Raw genomic sequence first — 22037 nt, 5'->3', positions numbered from 1 at the left:
TTTATCGACAATCCATCCAATACGTGTTCAGCTATTTCAGTCTGGAGCAAAGTGGTCCGACTCGCTGCTTACAAGGGTAATTACGCCTTTATTACATGCTACATTATGTCTAAATATATAAATGTATATATACATAAAAAGACAATCAGTCAATTTCCCATTTTGTCTTTATTTGAATAACAAAATGGACATCCTACACAGAACACATAATGCAAGTTAACAATACAAAATCTACAAAATGATACAGTGACAAAGTTTTTTTTGTTCGACAGGTATCAACTGTACAGTATAAATGGATACAATACTGTGTTTTTTTCCTTTTAATTGATTCATCTATATTTGGCACTTGACCACAAGATGCTATTGAAGTGAAATGTGGGACTGGCATACCTGATCACCTACTTGAAACGTGCAGAAGCCCAGAGAATTTATCACAGCTATTTTGTCCGTCACTCATCTGCCTGTGAAGACTACGATATTTCATGTATGTTTCAGACCAGCAGGTGAAAGTTAAGCAGAATGGAAGCAGTACTATCAGTAAATCCTTCGAAAACACAGTGAGGTTTGGTGGATGCTGCTGTTAACTCACTACCAACGTCAGCGCATTGTTCTGCGAGTCATTACTGTGTGTCATAGTCATAAAAATATTGTCACAGTAGCAAACAAAATGTCTTACAATAACATTTGTTTTTAAAACTTGGTGCACATTCATGAGATGAAAAGTCATATTTGCACAAAACTTGAGATTTGCAGATGCTATTGTAGCACCGTTATGACGCATACACCATTGGGAGACTGCTTACACACTGATTACACACAGTACAGGAACTTAATGACTGCCAGCACTTCCTGGGAAATATGGTGTCAGCAGAGGGGCATCTTGGGATTAAACTGAGATCTGTAGCTATTTCCTCTCTTAAAAGGACAAAAAAAAAGAAGCTACAAACAAATGTAGCGGTGGATATTGGAGGCTGAATGCATAGCAATATGTGTGGTCCTCTCCTTTATAACATCTCTAGCATAAATATGAGTGAATATACTGTACAACTTTCTTTCATATCATATTTGTCAAGTAAAAGAAAATAAAATGTTTATTGTCACATTGCAATAATTTATATGTCAAAAAAAAAAATTCCACTGCGGCAAATCGCCACAGTGTGATCACAGAGTAAAAGAATATATAAGTAACGTACTATATATTCATATAACATCTAACTTTTTTCTTTTTTCTTTTTTTTTTTTGCTTATACACATGTTGAATCGTAGTTGAAGAAAGAGAATCACAGCTCGGTTTATACGCACGTGTCAAGTTCATGTGTTTATCAGTAAAATGATGATGGAGGTGTGAGTGTAGATTTGTGTGTACGTGTGAGGACACAGAACTTGGCATAAAAAGTCACTTTCAACAGACGGTTGTAATCTGTAGTCGAAATATCCCCCTTCATTTAGAAATCTGAGTCAGTTTTGGTTTGATGTAACATTCATCACAAAAATACATAAAAAAAAAATTAAAAAAAAAAAACGGCTTTCATCCTTTCTAAAATTCTTCTATGGTTAAAAACTACATTTTCCAGATCTCCTGTCTACACACTGTAAGCTGTGAACACTTGTTGTCCCAAACTCACATACTTCATTTCATCCAGTGTTAATGTGAAATTAGACTGCAATACTTTGTGAAGATCTGTCCGTCATCACTCAAAAAACCCGGGTCAGTTAAAAGAAAACAAAATGATCAGGGATCGTGTTTCAAAAAGAAAAGAATTAAAAGAAACAGCGAACTTGGATTCGGCTAAGTGTACCTCACGAACCTGTTGGATTATCCTTGCCGGCCTTCTTCCCAGACAGACGTAGCAGAACGTTGATTCAGTGTTTAACAAGTCTTTGATGGGATTTCAATCCTGTGAGTTATGTTTGTACCGTTTATGAGACCCGTGATGTCTGTAGCGCTTGACCTGGCATAGAGGCACATGTACAGTTTGTGCGTGTGGGCATCTGAAAGATTATATATGCAGCAGGCTTTGGTATTTGAAGTATGTACAGTTACATGTCGCCTATGTGTGTGTGTGTGTGTGTGTGTGTGTGTGTGTGTGTGTGTGTGTGTGTGTGCATGTGCATGTGCCTCTAAACCTCAAGTGATCAAATGTCAACAATCTCAGGTGGGTCAGCTGGGAGAGGTTTTGAAAATGTGTTAAATTAAACAAACTGCAATGGGGAAAAAAGTCCAGTTTCCTACTGCCCAGCACTGCTGGGGTCGCACTGAAGCAGTCGCACGATGGAGGGGTCGTTCCTCGCTCCTTCAACAAACTCCTCAAGGGACAGTTTACCTGAGAGAGAGAGAGAGAGAGAGACGGAGATTATTATTTAACTGTCTTGCTTCTTCATTACAGCAGAACTAAGATGATCAAGAACAGATTAAAACAAAACAAAGAGTAGATATCTTTCCTGAGGTGATGTGACACATCATTATCAAAGTTATTTGCCTGCAGTTTGGACTGCAGGAGTGCATGTTCAGAACTTCTCCAATGTTGCCAGACTGGGTGATTATCCACTTCTTTTCCTTAATTTGGTAGATTGTGACCTTTTCTCTTTTTTTTTTTTAATGAAAAGTTAGACTATATTTCAATACACTGGCCCATATTCCCCTTTGTGTTGTATGACTGATATTGACAGGGCACTGAGTTCAGTAGTATGGAGTCATAGGAGAGCCATTAAAAAGAATAAATGCGTAATGGAAATATAAAAATAAATAAGTAAATTTATAAAATGTGGAAGTATCAGGATAAAAAAATAAGTAAGTAAATAAATTAATATAAAGATATTAATAAATATAAAGACACATAACGAGAAGAATAAATAACTAAATAAAAAATAAATAAAAAAATAATGAGTAAACTAAAGAATGTAGAAATATAAAGAGTAATAAATAAAAAATAAATAAGTAAATAAAGAAATATAAAGATATAAAGAAATATAAAGACAGATGACGAGAAGAATAAATAACTAAATAAAAAAAGACAAATAAATAAAAAAATAATGAGTAAACTAAAGAATGTAGAAATATAAAGAGTAATAAATAAGTAAATAAAGAAATATAAAGATATAAAGAAATATAAAGACAGATAAAGAGAAGAATAAATAACTTAATAAAAAAGACAAAAAATTAAAAAATGAGTAAACTAAAGAATGTAGAAATACAAAGAGGAATAAATAATAAATAAACAAGTAAATAAAAAAATGTGGAAATACAAATAAAATATAAAAGAATAATTATAGCATTTTTGTTATTTTTCATTTTTGCATCTAAGTAATTATTGTTTTGTATATTTTTAAATGCATTTATTTTATAAAATTTAATTTATTTATTTCTAGCCTTTAAATTTTTTTTTTTTTACTTTGCTGTTTTTATGGCACTCCTATGACTCCTTATAAGTAGGCTCAACATGCAGAGGCTGATAATAGATGACCAATCAGTTAATTATTATTTATTTATTAAGCAGGTTGAAACTGTTCTTTTTCGAGTTATCATTTGATCATAGCTGTGTGATAAAAGCCTTTTATGACAGGCTCCAGGCTCTGATCTGTGTCAGTCAAACCTGGCAACACTGAATTTAATTAAGGCTGATGTAAAATTGATCAACCAATAGCAGCCGGAATAAAATAATATGAGATGGATCGCTGTGTTCATACTGTTTCAGCAGAGTGAAAGGAAAAATCTGAGAACTAACCATCTCGATTTGTGTCCATCTGCCTGAAGATCTTGTCTGTGCGCTTCTCAGGTGTGGACTCATCCTCAGGCATCTTCATCACCGAGGAAACCATCTTGTAAATAGCCTGAAGATGGGGGACACATCAGAAGGAAATTATTAACACAAGTATCATTATGAAAGCTTTTATGTGTCTGACTGCATAGCAGATATCTCAGTCAAATACTCCAACAAACAATACAACCATAAAGAGTCTACAGTCGGATCACGTTCCATATCAGTTATTCTGTCCAGGAGCACAACTGCAAGCACAGTTGCATCAGCTGGATTGTTGCAAAGTGCAGTGAAATATACAGTATATGCAATCCATCAATCAACTTATCTCTTCAGGGAGGAAGAGAGATAAAGGATTACTTTCATTATGTTTGGCTCTGGGGCCTGATTTGACTCTGCAGAGACACACAGGAAGTCTTCATGTCTAAAAGACGTAGGTTAGGCTTTTAGAATTAAAGATACATCAAGAAAAGTGTTCCTCATAATAATGAACAGTGTGTTGGCTCATCTGTCCAAATAGCGAAGAACCAGAGCAGCTGTGTTCATCTGCATCACACACACACCACTGAGATGGCAATCATTCTTATTATCAGGTAGTTAGTGTTAGATTGTGTGTTGACTTTTTAAATTAGTTGATCAATCAAAGTCTGCAGCCACAAAATCTAAATTATTTAATTACATATAATGATAAGACACAAGCAGCTCCAAGCATTTGAATAGGGGTTAGAAAATGTTTTGCATTTGTAGTAGATAAAGGGATAATTAATTAAAATAATGTAAATTAAAATATCAGTATTTCTGCTGATCTTATCGCTTCATCAAGTACTTGGCATTAACAGTTATTGTTGTTCTGACGCTAATTTGACAGCTTTATTGAGAAAGATAACTCCAGAAAATAAGGTTACAGAAACTTTATATATAGTTGAAACAAATAAGTAGATTAAATCGACTGACAGAAAATGAATCAATTAATTAGTTTCAGTAATTTATCAAGTAACAATAACATGTAACAGCTTCTTGTATGCCAGCCCTGTCTCTTAGAAATTGTTTTTATACAACTAATTTGAAACAGCAAATATGCTTTTGAGGGAAACAACGACGACCGAGATTCGTTTTCTCTTAACATAATGAGGAAATGTTGCTAATTAATTAATCTGGCAAGTTGCAAAAATGTTTACCAAAATGTTCACTGACAACATATTTAATTTGTTTTACCCCCAAAAAAGGCAACACATTTGTAATACACTGTCTACCATTATTATTTTATTATGACCTTTCATATTAAATCATGATTTTTCCCTAACCTCAACCAAAGTGCTTTTGTGACACGAGTATGGACGCCAACCCGAAGTCCTAGTATCACAGTCTATGTCCATTATTTCCCCTGAACACGTCCCTGCACGTTCACTGATAGTGTTTCATTGACTCAAAGAAACATTGTCTCTGAACATATCCAGGCAACGATTACGTTACCACAACGTAATTATGGATGCAATCTACTCATACACAAGTGGAATTTCTAGGAGACAGGGTTGGAAATGTGAAGATGTGTTGCTTTTCTGTGTTTTATATCCGGGAAATTTAGTATCTTTCAGTTTTGGAGCATTGGTCAGACGAATTATAATACTTAAGACGCCACATTGGATTCTAGGTAATTGTGATAAACATTATTTACAACTTTTCATGGACATGGGAACCGTCAGTGAATCCAAAAAAAAAAGATAACTCAAGAAATGTTAGTTAAAATAATCATTGGACTGACATATTTTGCCCTCTACACATAAACACACACGCTCACTTCACACGCTATAAATACAGAACGCTGATTGGAGAATGGGATTACACATTCTTTGGCACTCTGCTCGCTTCAGCACTGCGATGTGTGATGTAACGACATGTGTAAGGGATTGCTGCTATGTGTGTCTGACGCTCTGACAGAAGTCTGAACCATTTATCCAATAAGACGCGGAGCCCGTGTGAGACTATTTGTTGCAAAGCCACACTGGAGCCGCAGAGGAAACGATGAGGGGACAGCTCTAGAACGGCAGAGCCGATGGATGCGGCACTGCTGAGTCAATAGGAGAATCAGAGGAGGGCAGCTCCCCTCTAGAAATACACCAAAGTGTTATTTAGAGGCGTATGACGGCTCGAGAGGAACTGCTGGTCTCTAAAATTACACAGCAGCTGGTTTTCCTGCTGTGGGCAGCCAAATGGTGCAGAACACAGAGGCAGATGGATATATGATGTAGCAGCTGGTGTGGATGGCTGAGCAAAATGTTGCTTCGCTGCAGGAGAAGTTTTAGGACCAGGGAAGATGGCGTTACCATGATGGCCACTGCAATACTGAGGGATATATAAAGCTAGAGAAGCAGAGTCTGAATGGTTGAGTGAAACAGAAATTAACATGGAGGGAACCAAAACAGACTGACACCCAAACAGTAAACCCACCGTTACAATCTCCAGCATCTCTGCCTTGCTAATGTATCCGTTCCCGTCCAGATCGTACATACTGAACGCCCACTTCAGCTTCTGGTCCAGCCGACCACGAGAGGTGACGCTCAGGGCGATGATGAACTCCCTGAAGTCTATAGTCCCATCTCCGTTGGCGTCAAACGTGCGGAAGACGTGCTCAGCAAACTTGGAGGCGTCTCCGTAAGGGAAGAAGTTGGCGTAGATCTTCTTGAACTCCTCCATGGATAGCGCGCCGCTGGGGCAGTCCCGCAAGAAGCCCTTGTACCACTCCATGATCTCGTGCTCGGTGAAGTCCGTGTTCTCCATCAGGTCCTGCATGACGTCGGGACGGAGCTTGCTGTTCTGTTTGCCCATGGTCGCTGCTGTTGATGAAGCTGTGGGTGATGTGAGGGCAGCGGCGATTTAGACTGCTGATGGTGAGAGAGAGAAAGAAAGAGAGACAGAAAAAGGTTGTTAGAAACAATCTGAAATGACCTTGAGCCTTTTTGATGCAAGAGGGAGGAGGAAGGACAGAAATCTTTTTAGTTTTACAAGCAACTTGTAAATGTGACGATAACAGTACTAAAAATAAGTGATTGGTCGTGACACAACATCCACATTGTGAAGACATAAACGATTAAAACCAGGACAGTTGGACAATAGTGACACTGTTTTAGAGGAACAAATGTTTTACTTCTAACAGCGGACAGTGGCAGTCTAGATATCTTAGGTGTTGAGACTTAATTTTTGGACACTTTCAGCCTGGTGGGGATCTTTGTCTCCTTCTGGCTGTCCTTCATTTGCTTATAAAGGGGAATACGACTGCTTTCACTGAAGTTGAGCTCATCATCGTTGAAGGACGCCTCCATTTAGGAAACATGATTCATTGTTACTATGGCATTTTCATTGGGTTAACGCAATGGCATAAAATAATAAGAATTTTACCAATAAGCTTAACAAATTATAAGCCGATAATAAATCGACTAATCACAAATACATCTTAAAAAACAGAATAATAAATACAATCATAGGACACAGACAATACAGTCTAACAGTACAGTGCGGACACAACACCAACACACATCATCAACATTCACTCTCTGCCTGCTCCTGATGAAAACGTCTGCCTCTTAGCTCCTAAAAACGAGACAGGCTATCATATACCAGCTAAACTGCTAAATAATTTCCTGTGGGAAACCCTGTGGGGAGTTTTGGGATGTCAGAGTGCCCTGACATTATGTGTACATACACTGTTAACATCACAGTGTTGTTATCACAAAGAGCTGTTATTGAAACTTGAGTAGAAGTGTTACAGGTCCTGAGACATCAGCTGCTCAAAATTGGTCCCTACTAACCTCTGACTTCTAAAAAAGGGACGTTTACATGATGGAAAATGCAGTAGTCAACACAAACTGTGGATTATACATTGTTTTTGTCAATGGTTTTTCTTCACATCATCTCTAAGTTGAGTGTGTGTTCGTGTGCACATGCACAACAAGAATTCAGTCTTGCACCTGCAGCAGAAGACCACCAAATGTTTTCATGGTGCACAATCACACACAGCTACACCCACACTTACAGTGTAGCACACACACCCTGCTGATAAGCCCAATGCATGCCAATGTGTCTGTGCGTGCATCTCTGCAGATGCAGCTTCCATTTCCTGCAGGAACTACGATGCTGTTGCCTCCACACACACATACACATCCTCTGTATTAATAGTCAAAATATTTGTTGACCTAGTTTGGGTGCTTTTGAAGTAAAACCTGAAGAAACAGACACAATATATGAGAGAAAGCCCTAGAGTCCAATTTGACTTGTGCTTTCCAAGTGTATAAAAAGATGTATACAAGCCACCAGGCTGACCCAACTTGGTGTGTCTAATAAAAATCACACTCCTCTGTAATGAATGAGTCGCTGCAGAAAATGAACAGGGAGCCTTAACACTCGACAGAAGACGCAGTTCATCATTTAACCCTGCAGCTAATGTGCTTAGCACTTTCCCGTCAGACCGCTAGCTGCTGCTGAGCTCTCCGGGCTAAAGAGAAGAGAGAGGCTGTTCCAAGCTTAGTCGAGGATAATGACAGATACAATCAGCAATGTCAGGTCAGGCCAAAGCAAATTACTGTGCAGGTAGCTTGTTCCAGGAAGGGAAACAAAAATCTGTCACCTCTGTGTTCCCGGTCAACGTTTGTGCCTCCTCTTACTTTGTTTAAAGACCCCAGAGCTAAAACATGAAACCGCTGTTGCGCTTTACACTGATGCATTAATTAAGACCATCAAGACTGAAAATGAGCTGCCATCACGTTAACTTCGCTGCAATGTGCGTGCTCTTCTTGCTAATTACAATAAACTTGGCATTAATGGAAAGCGATGCTTCAGTGACAAACTCAACAGGAAACAGACCATCTTGAAAACACTGCACAAACTGACTCAGCAACTTTGGCAATTTAAGTGACACTGTACAAATGCGAGAAAGCGGATGCAGTTTGAATTAAACTGCATTTTCATTAGTTCTGTTAAGTGCTAATGTGAGGACTCAGTATTCTTCTTCTCCCTTTGTTTCACATTCGTATGTTCCATAAAACAGCCAGCTATAATCCTTTAATTAACTCAGAGTAAACAATGGGCTCTAGCAATGTGGCAGCACCCTCTAATGACTTCCCGGCTGTTACCCCCAGTTCAATTCAATGCCAGCGTGAAAAGGAGATTAACACCTGTTTAGACACTCATTGCTCCTGGAAGAAAACACAGCAGCAGCTACACAGCGGGGGTCCAGTGTGAACTGCTGATATACAGACTGGAAGTACGTCTGCCTTTAAATTAGACCGAAGCAAACAGTCTAGACCTGAACGGAGCAATGCGGGGGGCTGTTGACAGCACAACAATAAAAGCTAAGGTATCGGCTAATATGCTCGTAGATAACTTTATTAAAACAAGACATTTTTTTGTGCTCAATACTGTGATGTTTCTCTGTTTTCTGGTGCTTTATAAACCAAATGGTTAATCAAGAAGATAATTCACTGGTTAATCAATAATCATTAGTTGCAGCCTGAGCAAATTTACCACTGAAATACTCCCAAAATCTTCATTTAAAGGCCCGTGAGCACACCCATATTGCATGAACACAGGCGTTTTCAATTACTCTCTCTGATTAGACCTCTTCTCAGGACTGTTTTTCTCACAGCAGACATTTCGGCTCGTCACCGCCGGGGAAGCACAGGTGTAACAAATACTATTGATTACATGTCCTAGTAAGCCATTCCAGTGAGCCAGCATGCACAGCACCAAAACCCTGAAGCTCCTAAATGGACCGCATCATTATTAAATCATTATTTACACCTGTGCTTTTCCTGCCGTGAGACATCAAAATGTCTGCTGTAAAAAACCTGAGCAACCTGAGCAGAGGAAATAAAGAAAGGAAATAAAGGATTCCCCGGGACAAAGATTGTGAATTATACATAACTGAATGGAAATACATCTTAAGGGTGTAAATTCAAGTACTGGCGTTCCTGTTTTAGACATAAACTAAAAAACAAAACTAAAACTAGAAAAGTTGCTCTGTAGAGTGCAGATCTCCAACAGGTGGCTAGAGCTCCCTCACATTCAAGATGGCAGCGAAGATGACAAAACAGGACTTTCTTTTACTCATGTATCATGCCTGACTTTAGAGGATCATGACATATCAGGTATAGAATAAATCTGCAGGTGCTCTGATTCAAAATGAGACCATCTTTTAGTTTTTGAGCCACAACGAAGACCGAAATGTGGCCCGTTGTTTTTAACTGAGCCCCTACCAGCCGGTTAAGAGGAGTGAGGTGTCGGGTTTTTCAACAATTATGAACCACTGCAACCATGAGAAGTTTTGCACATACAGTCATGAATGTGCACACAAATAAAGTATTCAAGACTAGCTGAAGACAGACAGATACAAACTCTCAGACACACACCACCAAAAGCATGGTCGGCTCACGCCTGGTGGCGATAACAAGCCAGCAAATACTTGTCAGCTGATTCAACAACTGAATTTGTTACTTGTTAAATTAGATTCACCATAGGACCATGACAGAAGCTCTTACACAACAGCACACAGTGAGAGGAACAGCTTGAATTCGTCCTCTCCTGTGTTCAACTTCAACCTCAACTTTACTGATAATCTGCAAACAGCGTCTGACGTCTGCCATATATTTGTACACAATCTTGAATTTTTGCAGCCAGGAAGTGAGACAAAGAGAACAAACCGTAGCTTACATGTTGTGGGCAGAAGGATAATGATCACACTATAGCCTGACTGGACCAAAGTGACATTGGCAGGTATACATGCAGTTTAATGTGCTGCAGCTAAACTTACATTATGGAGCACTTTTCAACATGCTCATTCAACAAGCTGGGGGGAGGACAACACGTGTGTTCATGTTTGTAAGATCGATAAGAAGGAGACTTCAGCAGGAAAGCTAATGTCGGTTCTTCACCATAGAAACCAAGTACACAAAACAACATCACCGTAATTTTCCTACTCACTGTGTGCACCCAATCAAAGTTAGAAATGTTTCTTGTCGCACCTCGAGCCTGCTTCACTTGGATACATAAATCATGTTTGAGGTGTGACTATCAACTGGGAGCATCTCAGACACAGTCAGTCTACCCTGCACACACACACACATATCAGACTGTCAATCTGCTAATCAACAGGTTGACGTCATCATGACTAACTCTATTCATTTCATTCACCCGCTCCTTCTTTGTCTCATGCAGTAACCCAGAGCAGTACGTTCTGTGCAACCTGCATTTAAATATTTTAATGGATTGCGAAGCGTTTTTAGCAGCCAGTTGGCAAAAAAAAAACAAAAAAACAACAACATATTACTTTACACGCTGTCTTTGATAGCATTTAATTATACTTTCTGTGCAGAACTGACGGCTTGTTTTAATTGTTTGCTTTCAGCTGCGGCTCTAATCATACAGACGCCTTTCAGCCAAACTGTTTACACACACAGAGCCGACTAAAATGTTTCTCTCCACATGACTCTAAATGACGGAAGCAAGGTTAATTAGTGTTATTTTTACTGGCTTCACAGCAACATATTATAATGACATTTTCACTTTTTTTTGACATTTAATGGAAAATATTTTTAATTGACTAATTGGTGACGGAAATAATTCGTTGCAGCTCTATTGTGTCTTATGAACTCGTCTTTGTCTCATACTGGATGCTCTATTATTTTCATATTCACAATTTTACTTATCTATATGTTGCTGTTATGCTGGTTTTTAGACAATACAGCTGGGGGTTGTTTGTGTGTGGAGTTTGCATGTCACTCCCTGTGGGTTTTCGCTTCCTCCCACAGTACACAGACATGCAGGTATTGCTCCATGTGTACAGTGTGTATGAGCAAAAATGTAAGTTGTTGTGAGTCTGCCAAACAAGTGTAATGTAATTTAAAATCTAATGCTAGCACTGCACCCCATCCCTCTCTCTCTCCCGTCTATGGATGGATTACTGTTTGGATGGATTACTGAACGGGCCTATCGGGCACAGGCTCAGGGTGGCCCCCTGGCCTTCATCTACAAAATGACACTTGAAGAGACACATACTGACCAGGAAGAGACTCCAAATGATCAGGGAGAGACACAAAATGACTACAAAGAGACACAAAAAGACCAGAAAGACACAAAATGTCGACAAAGGGATGCAAAACAGCTGCAAAGAGACACGATGAAACTCATGACGACTAGGAAAAGGAAATACAAAGAGATGCAAAACACCTGCAAAGAGACATAAAAGACTTATGATGACTAAATTAGATGAAAAAACAGCTGCAAAGGGACATATAAAGACACAAAATGACTACAAGGAGACACAAAGAGACACAAAATGACTACAGACACACAAAACAGCTGCAAAGAGACATAAAAAGATTCATGACTAAATTAGATGAAAAAAAAAAAACAGCTGCAAAGAGACACAAAATGACTACAAAGAGACACAAAACAGCAGCAAAAAGGTGCTTAAAAACTCTAAAGTCTCTCTTGCTCCTATGTAGGAGAGGTGCTTGGGCCTTCTCATGTCTGTACCCAGGCTCACTGTCTCATAATCCGCCCATGCTCCTGGCTGAAAGTTTCTGTATATGTTAAAAGAAGCAATGATGGGATGAGAGCTCAGACCTCCACCGAACATCCTTTCAACAAGTCACCCCTAAGATCTCAGCTATTCCTGGCTCTCGGAGATCACTGACTACATTTAACCGCTAAGGCTCTTACCTGCTGCTGCTGCTGCTGCTGCTGCTGGCAGACCTTTGATGGCCCTATTACATAACCGAGGCTTTGACAAGTGGACAGGTCACGTGATCGAGCCAAGTCTCTACCTCTGCCACCTCATGAGGTCAAGACAAGCTAGTGGACACCAGGCACTTGCTTAAGCTTGCGAGTGCGTCTGAGAGGAGAACATGCCTGAGATAGAGTGACATCAGCCTGTGCAGGTATAATCCAGCAGTCACACCAACAGTACACACATGTTGTTCAGCAGAGGACAAGATCAACCTGCTGGGCTTTGAGACAGATTTAACTCCTAAAACCAACAACAACCCTGCATCATAGTCACCTGAAGAGCGAACAACATCATCAGTGGCACCAACAAGAGACTCAAAGTATCTAATGACTACAGCAAGCTACACATCTACAATTATTAAAACAATATCCACTCATCTGTAAGCAGGGTAAAAAATTAGCACCATCCACCAGCTGAATGCTGGTAAAATATCCAAGCGGCTCGTAAATTTGCTTCACTCACCAGCCCAAAAAAACAGTGGCAGTCTAGTAGCTGGTAAAATTCAAACAGACATTGGCCGGTGGATTAACAAGTTAATTTTGAGCCATGTCATGTGTAAGACTGCGGCAATTATTTTTTATTATTTTATTATTATTACCATCCACCCAATAGTCCAAAACCCAAAGATTTTACATTAACTATAATATATATATTTTTTTAAAGCAAATCTTCACATTGAGCGTAAACCAGTGACTGTTTAACATTTTAGTTAATAAAAATTATTATCAATATAGTTGCAGCTTAATTTTCTGTAAACCAAGTTACTGACTAATCATTTAAGCTCTAATATTTGTTAAATATAAATGGTTTCCACTCCAACACAAAGCATTGAAGCAAGCATTCATGGAACATTTAAGTTTCTTTAAATACTGGTACTACCTGAGCCTCAATACTTAATTTGAGGAAAATAAATATATTTTAACCCTTTTTCCAGTTAACAACAAATGATAAATTGCTCAAGAAACAATGTTCAAAAGCTTTGCCTGAAAAAAATATACATTAGTTAGTAGTGTTGTCATGACACTGGAATTTCTAACTTCGATACAATACCTTGAAAAATATGGATATCTGATACCATTTTCAATACCATGTGGTAAAACTGAGATTGAGTGCATACTTTGTTTTTTTAAATAAATAAATATAACAAGGCTTTAACATGACAGCAGAGAACAGCAGAATAACTGTAGTGAACATTAACAATAAGAGAGAGCCAAAGAGTGCAAGCTGCTACTGGTGTATTGATACTGCGGGAAATGAGTACTGTCACAGTTTCAGATATTCCAAATCTATATGTATTTCTGACAACACTACTAGTTGGAAATTTTTACTGATTTAAATAAGTAAGTATCTGAAATAGAGCTAAAACTACAAGCAAATAAACCTTATATGACTGTAAAATTAATGTATTCGGGTTTTAGACTGTCGGTCGAAGACTGAATTGATCACGAAAATGATCAGCAGATTAATTAATAATGAAAACAACTGTTAGTTGTAAGTAAGCAACCCTGAAACCTTAGGTAGTAGATGCTAGTGTTGTCAAAAATATTGATTTATCAATGCTTATTGGTTTCAGTATTCATTTTTCACTGTATCCATACACCGGTACCAGCTGCAGTTTATCGCTCTCTGTTACTGTCAGTATCGATTTTTAATGTTTACTACAGTCATTCTGCTGTTCTCTGCTACTAAACAAGACGAGGAAGGTCTTCGTTGTCATGTTATAGCCTTGTTACGTATATATATATATATCTTTTAACAAATGTTTTACATTAAATGCCCTTAATGTCAGTTTTTCCCTGTAGTAGATGTTTGAGTATCGATGTTTTTCAAGGTACTGAATCAAAGTTAGAAATTCCAGTATCGTCACAACTAGGGTTGAAGCTGTATACCGGTTTTAAGGTGTACCATGATATAAAAATTGACAATTATCAAACCGAGCACATTTGCTTATCTACGAAACTGGACAAATGCAACTGTATTGAGAATATTTTTTTCCACAAAGGAGACTTTTACACAAATTTCCATTTTTAAAAAATGGTTTCAAGTTTTATTTTACTTTTTACACATAATTCCAGTTAAAAAACAGTTTCCAGTTTCACTTATAGTAATGATAGTCATTCCTTTTAGAGCCACTTTGACATATGATAATAATAATTCTGTAATACTGTGCTATTTTCTGACATGGTTATCATACCATGAAAATCTCACACAACACTATTAGATGCACACTCTAATTACCTGACACATTTCAATATTTAATGCAAAAGTAATGAGGGTTCATATCTTTGCATTCACTGAAAATGACCTGCTTTTATTTTGAAGAGACATCTATTTACTCCTGACATGAAGCAAGAGGATGAAATCCCACACGACTGAGCTGCAGCAGCTGAACGGTTGACTCATTCTTGCTGTTTGAGTCAAAAGCCCTCAACACGGCATTCCTCCTGGAACATCTTGTTGCCCGCTTACGTAACAGGCACAAGTCTCCATTTAGATCCTTCAGGTAAATCTTAAACCAAAGGTCCTACAGATAATCCCAGACAGCAGGAGAAAGCTGAGGGGAGGCCTGACTGAGCAAGGGGGACTGAAAGAGACCCGATGAGCGATGGCGAGTTTATGAATGATACATTCATAATGCAACATGATCCCTCTGTGATCAGCCTGCAGAGCTGAGGCCAGTCATTCTCCACCTAACAGACAGGCAATTATTAGACCTGCAAGATCTGCGAGCTGTTTGCACCCACAGGTCAAAATTAAATAATTAGGTTTCATTTCAGCTGTGATAAAATACCTAAAAACAACAACTTTACTTTATCAGATTAAACCCGTTCAGCCGAGGACAAATTGGAACAAACCTGAGAGGCAGCAGCTCGAGTTAGAGTTAATTTTGATCTCAGGCACAGACACATGATTTTGAGAACTGCAACATCACAAGGAGTCTTTTTTCTCTGCTGTTTAAGCGAGTAATTGATTCTGCAAGAGCACAGAGATGTGTGTTTGATTAACACAGTCCAACAACTGTTTTTACAGCAGCATGGAAAGAAACCATCAGGGAGGAGCTGAAAGCTGAGATTTTTTTGACATTTTTTGCTCAAAGAAATGACTTATCAGTCTGTCTGTCTGTCTCCTAGTTAGGGCACAAAAGGGGACAAAAACATAAGGAGCAGGACTCAAAAGAGGCCCCACGATATGATATCATCACGATACTTGACGTCATGATACAGTATAATTGGGATTTTAATCATTTGGGGATATGCTGAGTATTCCGATAACATAAACTACTGCAATATATTGCGACCAATTACCTTTTTTCAAAAGGAAAACTTGACGAACCCAGGCTGCTGCAAAGGACTCAGCCTACATGGGGCACACACTCTACTGGGTGAGCTAGAGGTCGCCCCACTTCAATCATTTTCATTGCAGCAAAATGGCGTCCCTGTTTTCATACAGTATTGCAAAGCACAGCCAGTATTCCCCTACCCTAAAAATTATATCAGTCAGTGTGAACGTAATAATAAAGAATCTATGGCCTCCCATGCTTAAGTGTGTACATGAATAAATACATTATCTTGTAGGTGGAGAACATTTATGTGCAATTAAGAAAGCTGTTGACACTAAAAAAGGCGGCGGTTGTTGTCACAACTGACTCTGGACGCTCTGCCAAAGATCAACATCAGTGTAATTAAAGTGCAATTAAGTTCAGTGCAGGCGACAAACGCTGACATGGCAGCAAACTCTCTAACACTACTGAGATCCTACAGCACATCAAAGACCCAACTCAAGACTACTCATTTAATCTCAGACTCACATCTACCTCTGCAAATGAGCGACTGAAGACCACCAACAGCATGTTGAGAACATCAAAGTCATGTCAGAGCGCGTAAAGCAACTGAAACTAGCCTCTAATGTTGAGCACAGAAAGCTTGCATGGTGTGTGTTCTCTGCAACAAATGACTATACTTAAAAAAGAAAAAGGTTAAAACACATTAGCCATGACTCTTATAAGTCTGGCGTGTATGAACTACGAGGTTACGAGCTTCTCAGCTGTGCCATTTGTCTCAAATTTTACAGGATCTAAAACGGATGCCCTGCAGGTCTCCTCAACATCTCGACACACCACATACATCAGTCTCAGCAAAGGTCTTCTGCTGGCAGCCCGTTCGCAAACACATGTCAGCAGCACATTTCAAACCACTGTCGAACACAGCACGGCATAGCATTGGGAGCACCAGTGCTCACGTTACAAGTATCGTGAGGAGCGCTGTTCAGTGTAGCATGCTTTAATGGCTCCTTGAATGTCTGACTGCAACTCTATCTCCTGTGTTATTTAGTATAAGGTCAGGGCTGTTGGTTCGACCGGTACCAGAGTCTGTCTGGGGAAACTAACGTCTTCAGCAGAACAACTGCCACTAAGCAAAAAGGATTAGAAAGTCAGGTAAAAGTAAAAGACTGTTTGACTTCTAGAAGTTAAATTAATGTTCCTGATTTGTATAATTTTGATGCCACAGTTTCCTGACATGGATATTTGGTTTAAAGCTGAAACACCTGACTTGACTTTGGCTCCCAGCTTCTCCAGTGTGAGAATTTACTGCTTTTCTTTGTTATTTATGACACTAAATTCAATATATGTTGGTTTCTGGAGTGATGGCCGATAAAATTGGAGATTGATTAACAGATTATGATACCAGAACCAATACCAGTGCCCTCAAAGTAATACCAATACCAATACAGTACCTTATTTGTTACCGTTTTTCTACTTCAGTCAATACCCACATGTGAATGGAAGCATTCAGTTGCGTAAAATGCCAGTGTACTTTCGAATATGTTGGTGGCATCTCGTCACGCTGAACTGTTAACTCTGTCATATACACTTCACCACACCAAAGACTATGTGGGTTTTAGCTGCTAGAATGGTCAGCAACATGTCACATTAAATTAAAGAATATTTGCGGTGACTGGCTGTGAGAAAAACATACAAATAGTCATTTTTTTCTGGATCTGGACAGAAAAGTTTCAAATGCAAGTACTAGCTGATTGGAGAAGTTTCAGTGCTACTTGGTGCAGGGTTATTTGGTCGAAACTTTAAGGCTATGGAGTACAGATACCAAGCAATGTCGGACAAAACAAGAAATTTGAGCACGCCACCAAAGACTCTGAAAATTAAAAATTAGACTGAACAATTCATTGAGAAAATAATCAGCATGTTGGTCTACATATGAAGTAAACGTAAGTTACAGCCAGCTTCCCCCAACATAAAACAGTTCACATTAAACTGAGGCTGAAGGTCAAATCACTACTATAACACAAAGTTTCATAGCAACAGCCCTAAAAATAGCCCCAACTTCCTCTTACACTTCCTTAATATTTGTGTTTATCACAACACTACCTTCATTATGGCCTCTATCTGTCATTTCAATGGACATCAGTGGAATGTGAATATTGGCAAATGCTCCGACACAACTGCCATTACGACTCAAATATTTGCACAATTGACAGGGTTTTATTGTTCTCAACATTTTGTTTCTTTAATGGCACCCTTCAAATGTAATTGACGTGAATAACAACGTGTTTAAAAATCTCTTTCTCTCCTTGATTATTTCTTAAACCATTTCTTTACTTCTCCAAATCCCATCCATACTGCCTTTGAGAAACCTGAGGCAGCAACTTCATCATAATGCAGCACACATGTCATGAGCTCCCATTGTCAGCCAGAGAGCTTCGTGCGTCAAGGCGCTGCAGAAAACCACAATCATGACAGAGAAGCCATTATGAGGGAGCGAATGAGAACAAGATAAAAAAGTGTCACTGACAACAACTCCAAGAAGGCAGAGCTGCAGCACATTCAGGATTGGACAAACACACACACAAACACACACACACAATCGCAGCAAATTGTCACTGATTGCACGAGGAGAGTGCTGTTTACTTTGCACTGAATATCTAAAAGGGCGCCTCTCTCTGAAACAGCCTGTTGTAAAGACAAAGGCTACAGAGATGGAAATGTCAATCTGTCCGATGACTAAACAACTCCCACCCCTCTCAGCCACTGATATCTGCTGCACAGCATGTGTGAAAGGCGGCTTTCTATCTAAAATATTATCTGTGTGACAGGCCGAAATCTGTTTCTTTATCTCAGCTTTTGAAGTGCTTTCTTCCCCCTTCAATTTAATCTTTCACTCATCTGTGCTTTCTCCTGATCACTCTCCCCGTCCGCTTTCTCTAAAAAAGGTCTAATTCAATTCAAAAGAGCAGTGACTGCTTCACAGACGAACATAACTACAGAGGATGCTGCCACTGTGGTCAGTCTGGCCCAAAACAAACCCACGCACACAAAAATAGAACATCTGTTCAAATTTAGCATCTGCATGTAAGAGTTCAGCATCTTGAAATGTTCGGAGGGATGCTTTTTGACACCAAGGGGGCTATTATCTCGACTCCACCCTTGCATCAGCACCTCTGCAGGTCTTTAAATTTTCTTGCTGTGTTGTGTTGGCTGCCTGAAGTGAAAGGAGGAGCCAGATGGAGTATTTCACTTCAGTTGTGGTTTAAATTCCCTAAAAACATTTCAGACATTTGGAAGCCACAGAGCTTTAAAGACAGCAAAACTGGATGTCACTACATGTGTCTGTGATAGTTCTCCGTTTACTGTGCGTGAGTGAACCTGTTTCCTCTCATTTCCTGCATCAACTTTTTTTTTCATCCAGTGAACTCGAGCTCGTCTTATCACTGAAACATTTAATTTTCTCCTCATGTGTTTGCTCGTGTCTTTCCACAACACCGCCCGCTCTCGATCACTTCGTCAACACTTCACAGGGACCGCCAGAGGAAATTCAACTACGACAGGTTCTTGTTTAAATCCCACATCAAAACCAAACCAGTGGTGTTCAATTACCACAAGTCACCAGCCAGAAAAAAAGTAAATTTACACAGAGACTCTTAATTCTACAAGTCACTTTGAGGGGCAGCAAACTTGTCTTCAGTCCTCAGTAGCAGCTTGACTTACTAATGAAAACCTGAAATCAGTATGGTCCACTGATAGACATGTAATGCAGGATTGCAACTAGTCTCATTTGCTGGTTGTTTTTTTGTTTCAATTATTTAGTCTGTATACTGTATAATAGAAAAGCAATACATTCTCATGTTATAGAAGCTGGAACATGTGAATTTTTGGCATTTTTATTTTATAAATGACTTGGCCTACACCACATTAGTCGATTAATGGACTTAATGTTTCAGCACTACTTGTTTTATATTGTTTAAGTCTTTGGATTTGGGCTCAAGAGAAACTGCGATCCTTTTTTCGCCCTCACCTTTTGACATTTAATAGACTAAACAATCAATGACTTCGCAATAATTAAAGTTATAATGACTGTAAATAATGGAAAATGGGTTATTTATGCTCTAGTTAAAGACAAGTTTAAGTGTAAAGTTTCTTATTAAACATATTCGAGTAGGAGTAATTTAAACACCTCACTTTGGGCTGAGGGAAACTGCAATTTTTGGGGCCTATAAAACAAGAGAAAGCTACAAATCCTCACTTTTAAGGAGATGAAACCTGCAAGTGTTTAATAACTTTACTAGATGTATAGATGTCTTAAGCTCTGAGTGCTACTTTCTACCCAAGTCCTTTGTTTCTGAATATTTGGGAACTATAACAGATTGTATAGGAAGTATCACAAACAGCATTCATTCATTCATTCATTCATTCACAATAAAACAGGCATTTCAATTCACTTGTCAAGGTGAAGCACCACCAGTCCGCTGCTTTAATCCACTGACTGACTGATGTGTATTTGCTGAAATGAGATACCCTTTCTCATTCAACCTTGTGTGGTGGCAGGACTCCCTTTTCACTTCCTGTCCTCACTGATTCCTCAATTAAATATGGAGAGTGTGTAAAGACAACGAGCACCTGTACCGGCTCCCCTGAGAGTTCATTTGGGACAGAAGAAGAAGCAGCTTCATCCGATTAGAAATCTAGGTAAAGCTTTATCCGCTGCTAGCATCTTGTAATGCTAGCGAACTGCAAAGTTGTGGAAGAAAATGAGCACACAGTTATTCCTGCTGTGTTATACAGGTGAATAATAGTGTTAGTAAGAGTTTGTGGATGTAAAGTAGCCGCTTCATCCTGTAAACTCATCTCACCTGAGCTGCAGGCAAAAAAAAGAAAAAGAAAGGAAAAGTAACAGGAAGCGGGTAAACTGCGAGGGAGGGACAACATTAGCGACAACTTACCTCGTATTTAAGTTGCGGTGGAAGGCCTGTTCAAAGTCTCCCTAATAGTCCATTACCTCGTGTCGAAAAGTTTCAGAGGCGAGGGGGGCAACAGGTTGCAGGAGCCACTCAGGAGCTGCAGTTTCCCGGCTGCTCTCAGTCCAAACTCTGCCAGGCTTGTTCCGCTGCTCAGACTCCGCTTCGCCCTGCAGCCTCTCGCCGTGACGTCAGGCTGCTCGTCACGTGGTGCCGCGGCGGCCAATGGCAGGGGAAGCCGCGTTGTCGTGGCAACAAGAACCCGGCCCATCCGTGTGATTAGCATGTGAAAAATTCACACACAGAAGTTAGCTGTTTATGTGACTTATAAACTCTTTAAAACATGGTTATAATATGAATATAAGCACAAGTAGTTCTGTAGTATTAAAGAGTGGCAGTGTAGTGAAGCTGGCGTGTTTTATAATGTTTTAAATACCTCAGGAATGTGAAGAAATTGTGACACTTAATAGTGAAACCTGTTTGTTTTGGCACATACCACCTACAATACTGCACATACAATAGGCCTACATTGTATATAGCTTCCCTTTTTCTGTTTATCTTATATATTTTTTTCTACATATACTGCATAATGTCCTGTATTTAATTTATATCTCTATATCTTTCTCTTTAATTGTGATTCATGGTGCACATCTCCCCATTTCCTTTGCTGTTTTATCCCTTTTGCACCTTGAGGATCAATTAAGTGTTATTTTTTTATGTTGTCTTTGCTACTTACTTTTATTTTGATGCAAATGTAATTTGATGCAAATACAATTTTTAGCCATAGTTTTGCATGCATTATGTGTATTTATCCGCCTTGCTGTTTTTCCCTAATGAGGAGCATTTGCAACTTAATCCTTTGCAGGGATTCAAATGATAAAGATAAATAGTTGTAGACTTTGTTTAGTTTTTTTTTTCTTCTACATTACCTCAAATTACCTCTGGTTGATATATTCTGTTGGACTGACAACATAATAAGCTTATTCATTTCTGAGTACTGCATGATAATGATGATGAAAGAGATTATGGTGATGATAACCATGCATTTGCAGTGGCCCAGTACAGTACAGGTGTTCCCTTGCAGGCACATTGGGAGCCACGCTTTGCCTAAGATGATTAGTGGAAGTCAAAGCCACAGGGCTTATTCAGGCGGTGTTCCAGGGAGCATTTTCTTAATGGCCTTATAAAGTACACTGAGAACCCCTCCAGCCAGCTGAGTCAGCAAACTCCTCCTGACCTCAAAAGCTAAA

At 39.1% G+C, this 22037-nt stretch overlaps 1 protein-coding gene across 2 annotated transcripts; it reads right to left on the bottom strand.

Annotated features, from left to right (window-relative positions):
• Positions 1–149: 149 nt before the first annotated feature.
• Positions 150–20982, bottom strand: LOC117264105 (neurocalcin-delta B). 2 transcript variants are annotated; one of them, XM_033637925.2, is made up of 4 exons: positions 20773–20982; positions 6207–6640; positions 3726–3831; positions 150–2324 (listed from the first exon to the last, which is right to left on the bottom strand). In XM_033637925.2, the coding sequence occupies exons 2-4, from the start codon at positions 6582–6584 to the stop codon at positions 2230–2232; spliced, it is 579 nt and encodes a 192-aa protein (XP_033493816.1). In that variant the 5' UTR covers positions 6585–6640; positions 20773–20982; the 3' UTR covers positions 150–2229. The 2 variants fall into 2 exon arrangements, with proteins under 2 accessions (XP_033493816.1, XP_033493817.1); XM_033637926.2 differs by having other exon boundaries at positions 6207–6637.
• Between the last annotated feature and the right edge of the window lie 1055 nt (positions 20983–22037).

Source organism: Epinephelus lanceolatus, chromosome 16 (genome assembly GCF_041903045.1).
Source record: "Epinephelus lanceolatus isolate andai-2023 chromosome 16, ASM4190304v1, whole genome shotgun sequence".
Taxonomy (NCBI): Eukaryota; Metazoa; Chordata; class Actinopteri; order Perciformes; family Serranidae; genus Epinephelus; species Epinephelus lanceolatus.
Note: the sequence above shows the minus strand (reverse complement) of the source record. Positions and strands in the feature narration are given on the sequence as shown.